This window comes from Drosophila hydei, unplaced genomic scaffold (genome assembly GCF_003285905.1).
Source record: "Drosophila hydei strain 15085-1641.00,03,60 unplaced genomic scaffold, DhydRS2 tig00008119-arrow-pilon, whole genome shotgun sequence".
NCBI classification, from domain to species: Eukaryota; Metazoa; Arthropoda; class Insecta; order Diptera; family Drosophilidae; genus Drosophila; species Drosophila hydei.
The window spans coordinates 5530424-5546490 of record NW_022045830.1 but is presented as its reverse complement, the minus strand read 5'-3'; the positions used below and the strand labels follow the sequence as shown (position 1 = coordinate 5546490).

At 42.1% G+C, this 16067-nt stretch overlaps 2 protein-coding genes across 3 annotated transcripts in view; one reads left to right on the top strand and one right to left on the bottom strand.

Moving 5' to 3' along the window:
* LOC111595972 (serine-rich adhesin for platelets) overlaps positions 1 to 15050 on the bottom strand; it is a 41112-nt gene extending 26062 nt beyond the window's left edge. The window contains exon 1 of one of the 2 annotated variants that reach the window (XM_030224786.1): positions 13667 to 15050. In XM_030224786.1, coding sequence (XP_030080646.1) covers positions 13667 to 14309 — 643 coding nt within the window. In that variant the 5' untranslated portion in view covers positions 14310 to 15050. The remainder of the gene's footprint in view (positions 1 to 13666) is intronic. The other variant, XM_030224785.1, reaches the window with a different exon arrangement.
* Positions 15051 to 15226: 176 nt separating this feature from the next.
* On the top strand, positions 15227 to 15980 carry LOC111595976 (U1 small nuclear ribonucleoprotein C). The gene has a single exon (XM_023309957.2). It carries the CDS (start codon positions 15335 to 15337, stop codon positions 15767 to 15769), a length of 435 nt encoding a protein of 144 aa, XP_023165725.1. The 5' UTR covers positions 15227 to 15334; the 3' UTR covers positions 15770 to 15980.
* Positions 15981 to 16067: the final 87 nt, after the last annotated feature.

The window sequence follows — 16067 nt, the reverse complement described above, 5'->3', positions numbered from 1 at the left end:
AAATTGTAAATACATCGAATTGTAAACATTTGCGCTGTGTCAAGCACAAATATTTGTCTCTCAACTTGCGGCTTTAATCATGAATTTTAAGTATTTTTTGTTGTTCCCAAATACCCTGTAGTTACTGCAGCTCGGGTGGCATATTAGACAAATTAGCTGCAGCATGTTTAAAAATATATTAAATAAACAAATTTTCATTTAATAATCAATATAAGTAAAATAGGTAAACAATAATTTGTAATTAGCGGAAAGGCACAGGATATTTGAGCCATGGGAACTGAGTTAGCTTGGATTACACATTGAAGAGGGTGTTTATTCGGTGTTTGATTAGGCAATTGTAATAGTAGAAGGCGTAAAAGGTAAGAGCAAATAGCATTGGATGTATTTTTCTCACTGTAACAAGAGCCTTCGACTTTGCCCTTGCCTTTGCCTAAACTTCTATACAAGTAAAATTACAGAGTATCTCTTATTTCATAACTCTAACAGTGGAACATTGTTTTCTTTTTAAAATTATCTATTTATTTCATTGTATATATAAATTGAATTTTGTATTGCTGTCAGCACTTGGCGAGACTTTTGACATGCAACAGAGCAAACAAACAAATAAATAAAACTGATAAAAAAGTCACGCAAACACAGAGAAAAATCTTGTTGATACTGTTTCCCTGGGAATTTGAGATGTTACAGTAATTAAGTGTTTTAAAATATGAAATACCCTAACATAAATTATATAAATCCAAATGGAAAACGATAAGCGTGTTGATGGCTGCATTAAGCACGCTTTAAAATCTCAATTTGGAAAGTTTCGGTCATAAAAAATTGTGTGGTCGAGCCTAAAAATGTATATGGGATATTAAACCAGGCAGCGAAAACCAGTTAGTAGGTCGTCTAGTTGGCTCATTAGGCGGACATTTAGTTTTATCACCTGTTGCCAGTTCTCTATGCCGATAAGGCCTTACACAAACACTAACTCTTATCGAGCCAAGCAAAGGTCACGCGGCTAATATCAACAATTGCAATTCTGGTTTATGAATCGATTTTACAATACATCGAAGAACACGCCTTGAGTTGGCGTTTCTGCTGTCTACAACAAACTAATTTTGATTTATTAATACCCTGTAAGTGCGCTGATTAATGAGTCGTAGTTGCAAAGGGTTGTTCTACCAGCATGATGAAGGCAGCCCAAGCAAATTAATTTCACTTATCTAACAATCAAGCAACAAAATACAAGTGGGTGCGACTTACATATACCCTGTAAAAAGAATTTGTATTACTATTTGAAATTCTTTTGAGATTATCTTTATCATTTTCTATGGCTTAGGCTGTATTAGTAACTGAGATAGTCTCTACTACTAACTGATTTCTTCACTTAACTATTAGACATAGTGCTTCCATTACTCCCACTTTATCTCCACAGGGTATCTACAATGTAGAGAAGTCTTGCTGCCAAAGACAATTAATTATTTGTCGCATTGCATTTTCATTTGATATTATGACAGTTTTATGTGCACATGGCTTGGCCAGAGGTTCGGTTGTTAAATTGAAATTGAAACATAAATTAGGCAACAGCTGTTCATAAAACATTTATGGCACTTGTCATATCAGCACTGCTTTACGAGTTCTCAGGATCTCTCAGGCTACAAGGCGCTGGACACGCCACAGATAAGGACCTCCAAGCTGTTGCTGTATCTAGAATCTAGTCTGGCCACTTCAAATGACTTTTTAATGTCTTTTTTCCGCTTGGGCATCGCCAATGCCAAATCAATTTTCAAGCTCATAAATCTCTGCGACAATGAACAAAAATCAATAAAAAGTTACAGATAAAAGTAACAATAAATTAAGCATTGACATAAAACTAATGAAAGAGAAAGGAAACAATGCATTAAAGAGTTCGCATTAATCTAAAGTTGGAACTGAATCTAACTTTGGTATAGCCTCGCATAGGAGCAGCGCCTAAGATTAGTTGGTAATTTGTTTCATTAACAAATCCATTAATTTATCTCGACTAAGTTCACATTCACTTCCTCCTCTGCGCATCTGTGGGCATCAAAAGAAAAACATTTTCCCACCACCAGAAAGCAGCATAAGAAAACCAAATTTCCAGTCGTATTTTAGCCTCTTTCTTACTTTTTGTCTGCTGAGAAAGCAGTAATAGACTAGGCAATACCCTAGAAAAGAAGTACCCTAACTGTTTATGACTAAGGAATTTTCTTTTATTTTTAGTATTTTTTTTTTTTACTTTATTTTAGTTTTTTATTAATATTTGAGGTCTCGCAAAGGGAGCTTATTCGTTGGCATGCCCTTCGGCTACTGGGTATATACTTAAAAGAAACCGTTGCCGCTACATAAAAAGCGCATACACATCATGCTACATGGAGCGTCCAGAGATTGGAAACGCCACGAGAAGCTGAAGGCAACCCATTTGCCCCATTCGCATGTGGCAGACAGTAAATCAATGACACCGAAACTTTGAGGCAAGTCCAAACGAATTGCCAAGCGACGGACAACTGGCAACAAGCAGTGGCAACAAGCTGTGGCAAACAGCGTCTCATCATAATAATTAAGAACAAATTCATTTACACTTTCAAATGCTGCACAGTGGAGCAAAAGCGTGGGGTACGGGGTGGGCTTTCCGTTAGGCCCTTTCATTGGACTTGACATGTTTTGAACGCTTGGAATTTATTTGCTGTGCTATGCAGCAAGCTGCATGCGACTCGGCAACCGGGGGAAGCTGCGTTGAGATTGTCGCTGAAGCGCAGCAACAGCTGTGCCCCTTAGGGAAATTCTGTTTGTTTTCATATGTTTTCGGATCTGCTGGCAGTTTATTGAACTCCCGATTGCAAAACAAGGCGCAACCAGTCAAAACAGTTCAGCGTCTGCGAAAAATAAATAATAAATAAATTATAAGGAGCACGCACATGTGGGCAAATAACATTTATGAGTGGCAGCAACGACGCCTGCTTCGAACTAGGTCAGCGCGCATTGAAATGGAACCTTCGCTGATCGCGGATCGCTGTTCGCTGATCTTTGCCATTCGTTGTGGTAGCGCAACACGACTGCTTACAGCGCCCGGAATTCTATTGTTGCAGCAAACGTTAAATTAATGCAACACACGTGCTGCCACGCCTGTGACGCGATCCAAAAGTGGGCTAAACTGCTCGTTAATGTTGCCATTGTGCGTAATTCGAAAGCGACATTAAAGCTACAGCTAAATGCCAGGTTGCACTTCCGGCTGTGACAGTTTTAAGCGCCACAACGCACCGGAAGTGCGCACGCATAATTATGAAAAAAAAAGAATTTATATATATAAATAGAAATGGTAAAAAACAACTCTAAGCACTTTCATGTCTCAAACAACGCACAGCACTTGAAAAATCTCTACATCAGCCTATGAAGTGGAACCTAAACATCAAATTGAAGTTGGTTTTGCTTTCATCTCCTGTTGTACCCTTTACTGTTGTTTGTTGTAAGGATTGGGATGGATAAATGGGAAAAGCCTAACCTAATGCTACTATTATATGTATAAGTCTGGTGTATAAAATCCTTTTAACTCTAGGATCTGATTGAAATAGATTTTTTCTAATTTAACATTTAATAAAATCCTCTGTAGAAAAGCCGTAAAATATGAACGATCCGCATGCTGGTTTTAAATAAATTAAAATTAGTTTATTTATAATTATAGTAAGGGAACATGTACACTAAGTTATAGTTCTACTCTATCCCAGTTTAAATAGTTTTTCCATTTTTATTTTATTCTTTAGCAAATCCCTTTTCGCTCATAGGGTATCCAAAAGTCGACTTAGTCTATCTTCGATTGCACTTAATTATGCTATAGACATTTTTATTACACATTTGTGAGAGCAAAGCGCAATCAGCAAAGCATTTGATGACATTTTGAGTGCCTGTCAAATGGTTTTCAACCCTCCGACTGGCTGGCATCGAAAGAAACCCTAAAGGGGCAGGGCAAAGCAGCAGCTGTTGCACCGCCAAACAGGCAACAGACTGACCCAGTGCAAAATCAATGGGCGAGCAATTGAATTGCATACAGTCAGCTTCCGCATCCGCATCCGCATCCGCATCAGCATCCGCAACGGCAATGCGCGTCAATTCACGGCTCATTGACGTGCGGCTGCTGCAAACAAAAGCGTCGAATTGACCCAATTGATGCATCGTTATAGATTGGGCGCATGCAACAACAGCAACAGCAACAGCGACATGAACTGTAAACAAACATTAGGCAAGCCAAAGGTTGCATTTGGGTAAAGCGTATCTGACAGATACAAGTAGCTCACAGCTGGGCAGAGGCAGAGGCAGAGGCAGAGCCGGCTGCCAAGGAATGTTGTCGTTAGTCGTTATATCCGCCCGGCTTATAACATAATTTACGTCTCTTCCGCTTGGCCGCATTGTAATCTGAAGACAGCCAACCGAGTTGCTTTTGGCCAGGTCTAGCCGGCTGCAGCTATTTCCAACTAAATGTATTTTTCGACTCGTCAGTCTAACAGCTCCCTACCAATTCCCCTTTTGGCCCCTCAGCAGTTATTTCGATTTGCCCTATTGTAATTGCATTTCGTGCTGCCAGCCAGCCATCCAGCCAGCCAGGCAGACAAGTCAAGGCAAAGAGCCGGGCCAACACGATTTCAACTCGACTTCAGTTTTTTATTTTCGGTCTGTATCTGTGCATCTGTGAAATTCATAGCTAGAGACTGACTCGGCCCAATATTCGTATCTGAGCGTCGGCATCTTTGGTGGGCAACATTGCTTCAGATTTCAATCAGTTGGCAATTTTTGTGCGAGCATCAAATTGTGGCATGCCACACAAATGGAATGTGAGCTTGGCTTAAGGCTGAGCAACTGCAGCTTTATATCTTTATCTGAGTAGTCGGCTTAGGGCTTACTTAAACGTACTTAAAAGCGTAATGAGTGGCTGCCACCCCTAATTACACACACATGTATGCAGTGGCATGCAACGCCCCTAAGTGGCACGCATGCGCCCCTGTCTGGACACCACGAAAAGGATTTCTGCGCGCAGACAAATCTAATTATGGGTTACAGTGTGCATTTAGCGTAAATGATATTTGCCTCCAGCTGCCACATAACGCATGTGCCACATGGCTGCGCACAGCTACACCCACACTCACACACACACCTGCAGCTTTATTTTTTGAAGCTTAGCTGCATAACCTCCCACTCCACCTCCGCTCCACAGTGCGCATGACTTGGCTTCTTTTTTTACGTTTTTTTTTTGGAAAGTGGAGTCCGGGGTCCCACGCACTGGGCGCTCTGTCGCCAAGTGCTTCATGTGTTTCCTGCTTAACTCGCCCAGTGACTGATGCATTGACTGACGCTGCTTAATTGGCCATTACAAACACAGACGTCGCTAAGCGGCTTTTGGACTTGCGCAAGTGTGGGACTGAGACAGCGGAACGTCTGTTCAGCAGGTCTCTTTCTTTTAAAGAGATTCTCGAATTTCTAGTTTCCAAATGAATTTCGAGTGCCTGTCGTATGCAAATCGAGTGAAAGCTGCATGCAACAAGTCAGAGTACAACCTTTCCCTTTGCTCCGCTTCCAGCTTAAGACATTGACAATCTATGGGCTATTCGATTGAACTTAACCCAATTGCCAAGTGGCAAACACAAAAAGTGAAAATACAGCAAGGAGTCCTCCACAGCAGCAAAGGATTTTCAATGTATTAGTGTGTGTGCGTGTGTGTTAAACGTACAGCTATCTCGTGTCTAGTCTGCCGTACATGTCACGTCGTCTGGATGCTCTTGCCAGTTGTTAACATGAAAAGATAAACATCGGAAATGATGTCAGTCAACCACTCGCTCCCTCTCTCCCTCTCTCTTTCATACACACTCACTTATAGCAGCGACAAAACAACAGAAATCAGAAAACAAAATCAAAAGCCGGCAAATGTCAGTAGTTTTACATGCGGCAATCAGAGTAACAGAAACAGCAACAGCAACAACAACAATAGCTGGCGCCGCAGCAGATACAGCAGCAACAACAATAGCAGCAGCTACATCAGCGACAGTCTTTTGTTTCGAATGAATTGCAATGCAAGCTAACTTTGTTGTGCATTTGGCAACACTTAACAGTGTTTGTAAATGTTAAAAAATGTTAAATGTTAAAATGTGCACGCGATTGCTGTGACTGTTAAAAGAGAATGAGGAGAGAAGACAGCGAAGGAAGGGCCAAGAGTATGTAGAAAATTAGTGGAGAGTAATGAATGCACATATTCATGTACATGTGTGTGTGCGTGTGTGTCAGTGTGCGTGTTAAGCGTGTGATTTATTTCTTCACAGTTTTGCTGAGCTTATGACAGATGACAGACGACAGCTGTTCTCTCTTTGGCAACCCCTGCAACTTTAGGCAATAACCAACCAGTCAATGATCTACTGTTCTATGAAATTTATATATATATGTATATATATACAAATATATATATATATATAACAACAGTTATATATAAAAAATCTATTTTAAACGCAAACAAGAGTGCTCGACTGCATAAGCTCAACCCAGCGATATCGATAATAAGGAAATAAAATGGGTTATCGGGGATAACCAGAAACGCTCTAACTGTCACATACTCGTACTCGTCGCCTTGATCAACGTCTCCGTCTGTCTGTTACATACATTCTCACAAATACATTCAGTGCACCATAACTAAAATGAAATGAAACTCAAACATACGCTGAAGTCAAATTAAAATTAAAAATACTTTTAAGCATTTTCCATGCACAAATCGTAAAGTTTCAGTATTATTATTATCGCCCGAGCGTATTATGACGTAAGTTTTTATTGTCTCTGAGCTTATGTTTGACATTATGTGACAAGATAGCTTATTTGTAGTAAAATATATTTAAAAACTTTATATCAATTAGATAGATAAGCATATTAACTAATCAAAACTTATATAACTTTATAGCATACAATATTTATAAGCATATATATTTTTATTTTGTAAAATGTTGTAAATAGATTTTTAAGTAAGCTCAATGAAAGTTCTAAGAATGCAATAATTTTAAACAATATTTATAAGAAATTTACTCATATATATATATATATATATATATATATATATATATATATATATATATATATATATATATATATATATATATATATATATATATATATATATATATATATATATATATATATATATATATACATATTTATTGTAATTTTATCTTTTCAAACAGATATCGCACACTAATTTAAAGTAGTTTCCCAATGCAAACACCTTGGCAAGTTGTCGTGGCGCAAGGTATGTGATAATAAAACAGGTGTATACGATAAGATATCGTTGGGGACGGTTATAACAATTAAGTAATATGTTGGCTAGTTAAGCACTACAGTTGCTCGATGCTATTCCAGCTGACAAGTTCAACAATCTATTAATACGATCTGATCTAATGCTCTAGCAGCTGCCAGCGACAGGGTTGTTAAATCAATGCCACATTAAGTCCCTTTAACACACCCAAAAAATTCTGATTAATTTGCATATTGCGTGTGCGTGTGCATCAGTGAGTGTGCGTGTGTGTGTGTGTGTGCGTGCGTGTTTGATAAGATCAACGCATCAGCTGTCGCGTTCGCTTGTGGCACGGCATATACAGAACTTGTTTTTGTGCCACAAACAAAACAATTTTCGCACTGTCGCGTCCTCAGCTCGTCCTGCAGCAGTTTAGGGAGCGTTTCCCATTTTCCCAACTTGCACAATAATACGAAAAAAAGGGTTGCTGCAACAACGTAACGAACTCTTTTCGGTTGCACCTTTTGCGGTTACCTTGAACTGCTTTTAGGGCCAGGTAGCAAACGCTCATCTTTGCTTGCGTGTTCAGGACTTGATGAATGAGAGAGTGAAAACTGAAACATAAATTGCTGCTGCTGCGGCTGTCGCAATGTTGCTGCCGCCGTTGCCGTTGCCGTTGCTGTTGCAGCCACTGCTGCAATCAGCCGTCCGGAAATCAACATGCAGACAGTGCAGCAGACAGCCAGACGAAACAGCATTTAGACAGACTAACAGGCAGGCAGCCAGGCAGCCAGGCAAACATCCAGGCAGGCAGACAATGTCATAAACACTCGCAGAACAAAGTGTTCTTCCTTTCACACACTCACACACACACACACGCACACTTATGCAATGTTGTTGTGCGTAATTGAATTCAAGGTCTGTGCTGCTCGCAGCTAACAGCTTTTGCCAAAAGCACTTGAATTGCTTGCACGCTCCTGGCCAGAGTTTCCGAGAAACAAGTTAAAGTTCTTGCCACACAGCCACAGTCGTCCGAGCGGGCCATGAGAAATTCCAATGTGTTCGAGTAATGCAAGTAATGCCACATTGCTGCTGCAGGGTTTCGGTAACTCCTCTCTGCCTCGACTGCTCTTTATTGTTGTTGTTGCTGTGCGTGCTGTGGCACCGTCGCCGTCTGCGCTTGATTAGTGCTGCGCTGTTTACCTGTGGGATGCTGTACAGGTTTCTGGAACGAATCTATAAACTGAAATCGCACGCCAGCGCATTCCTGCCTCTACAATGGCAGCACAACTACAGCTAAAGTAAAATAAAAACTGAATCCGGAAAATACCAACGCACAATTTTCGCGGAGTCGAGTCTGGGCAATGCCCATTTGGGTTTCGCCTTTGTTCTAACGCCTACAAATATCCTGTTGTCTAGCTGCCCACACCACATGCCACATGCCGCATGCCACATGCCATGTGCCTCATGCAACAGCCAGTCGCAGCAACCCTCTTGCAAGACATCCCATTTTAATGGGCATATTTAGAAACACGTTTGGCTTTTATAAATTAAATTTAAATGCCATTAAATTTCAACTGAAACCAAGAGATTGCAGCCAGCAAAGGTGCAAGCAGTCGCCAGCCTTGGGGCAACATTCTCATGTAAATAAACACACACCAGCACACACACAGGCAGAGAACATATAGATTAGAAAGTCGTCGGGCCGCATGCAGCACGGAGACAGTTTATGGCTAAGAAACAAACTCAATTTGACTGAAACTCTTGCACGGCTAAAATGCGGGTGTCTTGATTCTAACAGGCTGTTTATAAGGCCGTCGGCGAACTTGCAACTGCAACGTTCTTTTCGTGTGGCACTTAACTTTAGACTATTTATTGCAGCAGCGACAACAAATCACATCCGCTGCAGGCAAACAAACGAAAGCAACAACAAAGCAAAAGCTATTTATGTGCCACGTTTTGTATACCCTAAAAGAGGGTATTTAGATGTGGTTAAGAGAGAGAGAGGAAGATGTGGGGAGAGCGGAGGGGCGGAGAAAGAGAAAGATAAACACAGAGATAGGAGGCATAGGAGGCAAATGAGAGGGAAAGGGAGAGCGAGAGGGAGAGAGATAAAGATAGAGATAGAGATCGCGATAGAGATAGAGATAGAGATAGAGATACAGATACAGATACAGATACATATACAGATACAGATACAGATACAGATACAGATAGAACAATTGACAGAGACAGAGATCAAAGATTATATACGATATATATATAAATATATATAAATATATATATATATATATATACGATTATATATATACGATACAAAGATTATCAACTCTGGATTGACATTGATATAGAAACGTATAAAAAGATATTTTGTTAAGGGAATTATGAAATGAAGCAGCTCGAAACTTTTTATATCTAATTATACTCTAAAAATATATTAAATAAAAATACATGCAATCTAAATATCTTTAGGGTATTCAGTCTTCGTCATTTCGGTCGTTGTCTTCCACATCCACAAGACAACAAATAGAAAAGAGCGTTAAGAGGGCCGAGGCACATCAATTTAAAGTTTTTTTATGAATCGATCGAATGGATCGAAAAAGCGCCGCACTTCAAACCCGAAAAACAAAGCCCGAGCCGAACCAAGCGATATGAAACTCAAGGCAACGATCTTTGGTTTCGGGGCAAACGACGTCTGTGAATGAAGCCCGCTGCAATCTGTGAGTATTGACGACGTTCTCGACTGACGTTGGTTGGGGTAACGCATAGCTTAAAGTTCAATGACTGAAAGGTGCGTTGTTGTTGTTGTTGCTGTGGCTGTGGCTGTTGCTGCGGTTGCATAGAAATGCATCAAACTGAAACTCCGGCAGCGACTTTACGATCTACGAGCAGCTCCACGAGGCAAGCCAAAGCTGGCAAACGTGCAAAAATGCAGCGAACAGAGACGCAGACGACGGCGATCGACAATCAATCTGCAGATTCCAGTTGCCGTTCTTTAAGGCACGCAACAAGTTTCTTAGCCGTTGAACTTGTGGCCTTAACTGCGGCGACGACGTTCGCGCACTTTTCAGCTACATTTGCTGCCCAAGTTAAGCAAACAACGCAATATAAGAGGCAGACGAAGCGACGTAGAATGTTATCTGCCACAAGAGCAAATATAGCATGGAAGAGACCGGATAGGTTCCCAGGTGCACCAACTGCAGTTGCTTATGAGCCAGCCTTGCAGCTTATGCAACCTGACGATTGCCACACGCCGCACTGCACAGGTTCTTCGAGACTCGGTGCTGTTGTGTTTATATGCACAGCGCTGACAGCGCGCATCTATATCTATGTAAGTGTTTATCTCTATCTCTGCCTCTATGTATCTGTAGCTGTATCTGTATCTGTACATATATGCAAGATATATATGTATCTCTGACTGGTCTGGCCGCGAGTTTGCTTGGTTTACATTTCGGTTTTGCGCTTCAAGTGAGAACAAAATGTTGTTTGGGGAAAATAAACAAAACAAAAAGAAATGAAAGAGAAAAATTAAACGAAAAATTATTTCAACCAGCAATCCAAAGTGCCTGCACCTCCCCCTCTAGCCCCACAGGGCAAAAACTTGGCTGCAACCATCAAATGCTCATCAGCGCACTTGAAATACAATAATGCGTCGAATGCTTAAGACACAAGGAAAAAAATAACAAAACTAACAGACAATAACGCACAGTATCTGTAGCTATAGCTGTAGCTGTAGCTGTATCTGTATCTTTTCATTCTTCGTTTTTTTTTTTGGGTGTGTATCTCATTTTTGTTGGTTAGTTGAAATTATTTGGCTGTAGCACGCAGCGTGTTTTTTCCTTAAGGTTTATTTTCGTTGGCTGGTTTGTTTAGTTTTGTGGCGGCACACACACACACACGTACACACACGCACACAAACTCACAGGCAGAGCGACATGTTGCAGGTGGGAACAGGTTTTGTGCGCTGCTCAGATGCGGGCCATATCTTTTGGTCAGGCTGCGCGTAATTTATTCCCACTGTGGCTGCAATTACTTCTTTTTTTCTTTTATTTTTTTGGAACAGAAGACAGCAGAAGACAATAAAAAGCTCACAAGTCGCAGCTTTTATACTCTTTCCAAATATCGGCATTTAACTATGCTGTTAACATGCTTATATTATGAGCTCTGCGTTTTTTTCTAGAATTTATGTGGCATGTGCTGGCTATAAGCTATTGGCAAGTGTGTTTGATGGCATTCAATTTGCCAGGCATTGGCTAACACGTAGCAAATTAGCTTAATAGCCAGCCAGATGCCATGTGTGCAGAAAACTATGAACTGCCCACGCACACACACTTGCACACCCACACACACACGTACACAGCTGTATGATTCGTGTGTATTTTTCACATATAAATTGTGCCAAGTTCCAAGTAAATGGCCATCCTTTGGCCAAGTGGATAGCGGTCATGTTCAAAGTGCAGCTGCCTCCATCAACAAGCAACAACTCAAAGTGCAAACAGCAGCGGCCGCAACAGTAGCAGTGGCAGTAGCATTCACTCATAGTCTAGTCACGTATGCAGTAGGCAGCGCCTGTTTACATGTTGCCGAGCAATATGGCCGATTGATAGAGGTAGCAAAACATAAAGCCAGAAAAAAAAACGCAGCCAACGGTAACAGTTGCACGCCCCTCACTCGCCAGCGTTTGGCGAAAAGAAGCACCCCTGCCATCGCCACGCACCGCTGCACAGTTCGCCCCGTTTTGAGGCAACTGCGGCATAGTTAACATTTGCCCACAAATGGCAATGGCGATGGATGTCGCGCTGTAATGGCATTTTCTAATATGGCCACATTAATGAACGACGCTGAGCAACACTGGCAGAGGGGAGGGGGGAGAGCGGCAGTCGGCAAATGCCAATTGCAAAATTACCAACTACCAACACATGAATGTACGAGTGTGCATGTGTGTGCTATGTGCATGTAATTATGTGCCTCTCTTGTTCTATGCGCTTCATACCTGAGCAATTAGCGCGCGCTGCTTTGGCATGCAGCAACATCAGAAACAGCAGCAGCAGCAGCAGCAGCTGCCTTTACTCAGCAGCTGTCAGCTGTCAAATGTAAGTGGCGAGAGCGAGATGGAATGTGCGGTGTTGCAAATCGATCGCATTCGATCACTCTGGCAACACTGCACATTGCGGTAATGCATGACAACACAGCAGGAAGCAAATAAAAACTGCAAAAAGCTGCAGTCAGCGTCGCCAGACTGACGTCTACTTTTTTAATCATTTTTTTCCTAAAATTTATTGCACAGGCGCAAATTTCCAGCGAATAGCCGTATTCCGAAAATGCTAGCAGCACGAAAAAAGGAAATATATAAACGAGAAAACGCTGCGCGAAGCCAATTTAACAAAATGTGGAGCGCACTCAGTTCGACAGGCGGACAAAGCTGTGCAACTTGTTGCTGCTACTACAAATCTTAAAGACTAGGCAGCATTACACAGAGCTGGGTGCAACACAAATGGGCAAACAAGTTGGCCACAATTTAACACAAGGTCGCGAAAACAATGAGCCAAAGCAACTTTAGCCGCTTATCTGTAATTGTAGTAGCAGCTAATTGTGTGAACAGGCCACGACTCCTCCTACGTCGCGACGGTCATAGTGAATGTGCAGAGGAAAAGAAGAAGCAAAAGCAGAAAGTAAACAAGGTGTTAATTTCGCGCTTTGCTTTTGCGCCTGGCAAATTGAATTTAATTTACAACAAGGCAAACGAAAGAAAAACGTAGTTAAGATAAGATTCCAGCGCGGCCCATTGCCAGCCACCCACAGCAAACACACACACATTCCGGCACAAACAAAAGCTCGACAGACACGCATACTAAGCAGTAGCCGCAGCAGCAGAGGGTGCAAAGCAGAAAGAGATGACACGAGATAAGCTGCCTTTTGATAAACGCACTTGACTTTGCCTGCGCGACTTGCTATGAATGGCAATTGAAATACGCATGTATGCGTTCATGTGTAACTACATATGTATGTATGTTCACATATACCATATACAGTGAAAGCTCTGCCAACGGACATCTCCTCAAGTAGCAGCCTGATATATATAAACCCAATATTTTTTCTCAATTTTATTGGCTGAACGTTTGGTTTTTTACAAAAGCTTTAGCATTTTCTACTAAAAAATAAAATGAGTGCTGTAAACTGTAAGTTAATTAACTTAATCAGTTTAAATATTTGTTTTAAATGTTCATTAAAATTTCTTCAAATTGCGATATTCTTTTAAGCAGGGCAAAATATTAAAAGCTTGTGTGTTCGCTCCAAAGAACTTTAACTGTAACCGCATGCACATTTGTGTGTGTGAGTGTGTATGCAAGTTTCTATTTTTAAGCTTAACTAATATTGTTAACGGTTCTTTTCTGTGGGAATACTTACGAACTGTGACCATTTTCGGATCGTAGGCACACACGCGCCGCTCCACGGCCGTTATTTTGCGCTGCACTCGGCCCGCCCGCTCGCCCACTGACTGCAAGTCCCGCTGCAGCTCGTCGAAGATGTCGCTGGCAATGAGGACCAGGCTGGCCAGCTGGCGCAGCGCATTGCTTAGGGTTATGTTGCTGATCGAGTCGAATTCGTAGCCAGAGACGATCCTCGTCGCAGTCGGTGACTGTGGCGCGCTGGCGTTGCGTGCGGGCAGCGCCACTCGCTGTTGACTCGGCTGTCGCGAGTTTGGCAGCGACTGCGAAGCACGCGACCGTGTTGGCGATGTAGGCGTCGTGGGCGTGGTCGAAGGCAAAAATTCAACATGCTGCTTAAGTTTCTTCATGGGCAAAGCGGCCGGCGGACGCGGCTCAGATTTCGAGTCGATGCCATTGGGCAGCCCGTGGACCAGCGCTCGAGTCAGACTGGGCGAAGTGGGCGTACCGGCGTCCGTTTCATCCGGCGACTGCTTGTTGATGCAATTGTTGTTTTTGCACTTGCCTGGCACGCAATGGAAGCGCGTGGAGGCATGCCCCAGGCTAGCGGCGGTCGCCTGTGCCACATTCACCGGCTGCACAGTGCGCTGTACAAAGGGCATATCGCTAGCTGATCCACCCTCTCCTCCTCATTCAGCCCGGCGCGTATCCAAAGGCCAATAAAAAAACAAAAGAACGCGCAACGACCACAAAAATCTCACAGCCAAAACTGGTCAAGCAACTTCTGGAATTGGAATCCTCTGTAACTACGACGTCGGCGGCGGCTCCTTCCAATGTTCGGCGTTGTCTTTGGCTTTGCCTTCGCCTTCACCTATTGTTGTCTGTTTGGTGCTCTGCTGCGATGCTGCGCCAACATAAATTCCTTTGCTCTTAGCCGTTTACTCAGACTCTCACACGCACACATACACTCGCACGCATAAACTAGTTGGCCGCCTTAATGCGAGACTTTTGGCCGGGTTTTTAATTGAATGTAAGCCGAACATACGCTCACACACACACGCCGGCGTTTTGGGCGGCAGTTATTCATGCACTCTGAACTGGTTTATGCTTTGCACTTCATACAGCAGCATTTTACACGCCGAACACGATTTGGTAATAATTACGATTTTATTGCTTCTTATGTTTCTCTGGCAAACGCTCTTTTTCTTCTTTTCTTCTATTTTATTGCCGTTACGCGTGTTTGCTGCTCATTCACAGTCGAAACATCATTCAAAAAGGTGCGCACAACAACAAACACCAACTACTGCGACAGCGCCTACGTCCGCGCATACGTCCTGCTCGTTCGCCGGTCTTAAAAAAACTGTTAGCAACAAATGTTAATGTTATTAGCGGCAACGAACTGTTAAGCATAACAGAGGCGATTATCCATCGATAACAATATCGATGATCATTTTTAAATATGTTTATATTTTACAGCACTGATTTTATACATTATTTTCAACACTTAAAGACAGTGCCAGTATTTTTCTTAGGACTTTAAGTATTTCTATGCTTTGCGGCTACGGTCAGTCTGTCAATATTTTGCTTTGCGTATTCATTTTTATTTTTGTGTCAAACATTTTTAATGATTGCCTAAAAATAATAAACAAATAATAATAAAAGCAACTGGAAATTGTTGTCCGTCAACATGCCCAAGTATTACTGCGATTATTGCGATACATATTTGACGCACGATTCGCCGTCAGTGCGCAAAACCCATTGCACGGGCCGCAAGCATCGTGACAATGTGAAGTTCTACTACCAAAAGTGGATGGAGGAGCAGGCACAGCATCTGATCGATGCTACTACAGCTGCATTCAAGGCGGGCAAGATTACAAACAATCCATTCGCTGGTCCCGCACCTGGCAATAAGCCATCCGGCGTTTCTATACCGCCGCCTAACATGGGGGCTCCGCCACGACCAGGCATGCCCAATATGCCGCCGTATATGCCACCCATGATGAATCCACTGATGGCACCCACAGGCATACGTCCACCGCCCATTCTCAATCCAATGGCCATGATGGGACCACCGCCACCGCTTGGAACGCTGCCTCCACAGATGATGAATGGACCCAAATGATATAGAACATGCGATAGTGGATTTAAGTCAAGAAATAGTTAAGATCAATTACAAATACATGAACCATCTGTAAAAATTAAGTTAAAGAAAAGCTTTGATGTGTTTCGATATCATTTTCAAATGTTTCCATAAGCTACATTTAAGAATGTATTTAAATATTCGAAAAGACCTAAAAAATGCCGGCAACGTATAAATAATAATGTACTAGATTTGTTCAACATCGAGATACATGTATATAGATCTGCACTCTTCGCACGCATGCATAGCAGGCTACACGTTCCCATAAGCTTGAAAGCTA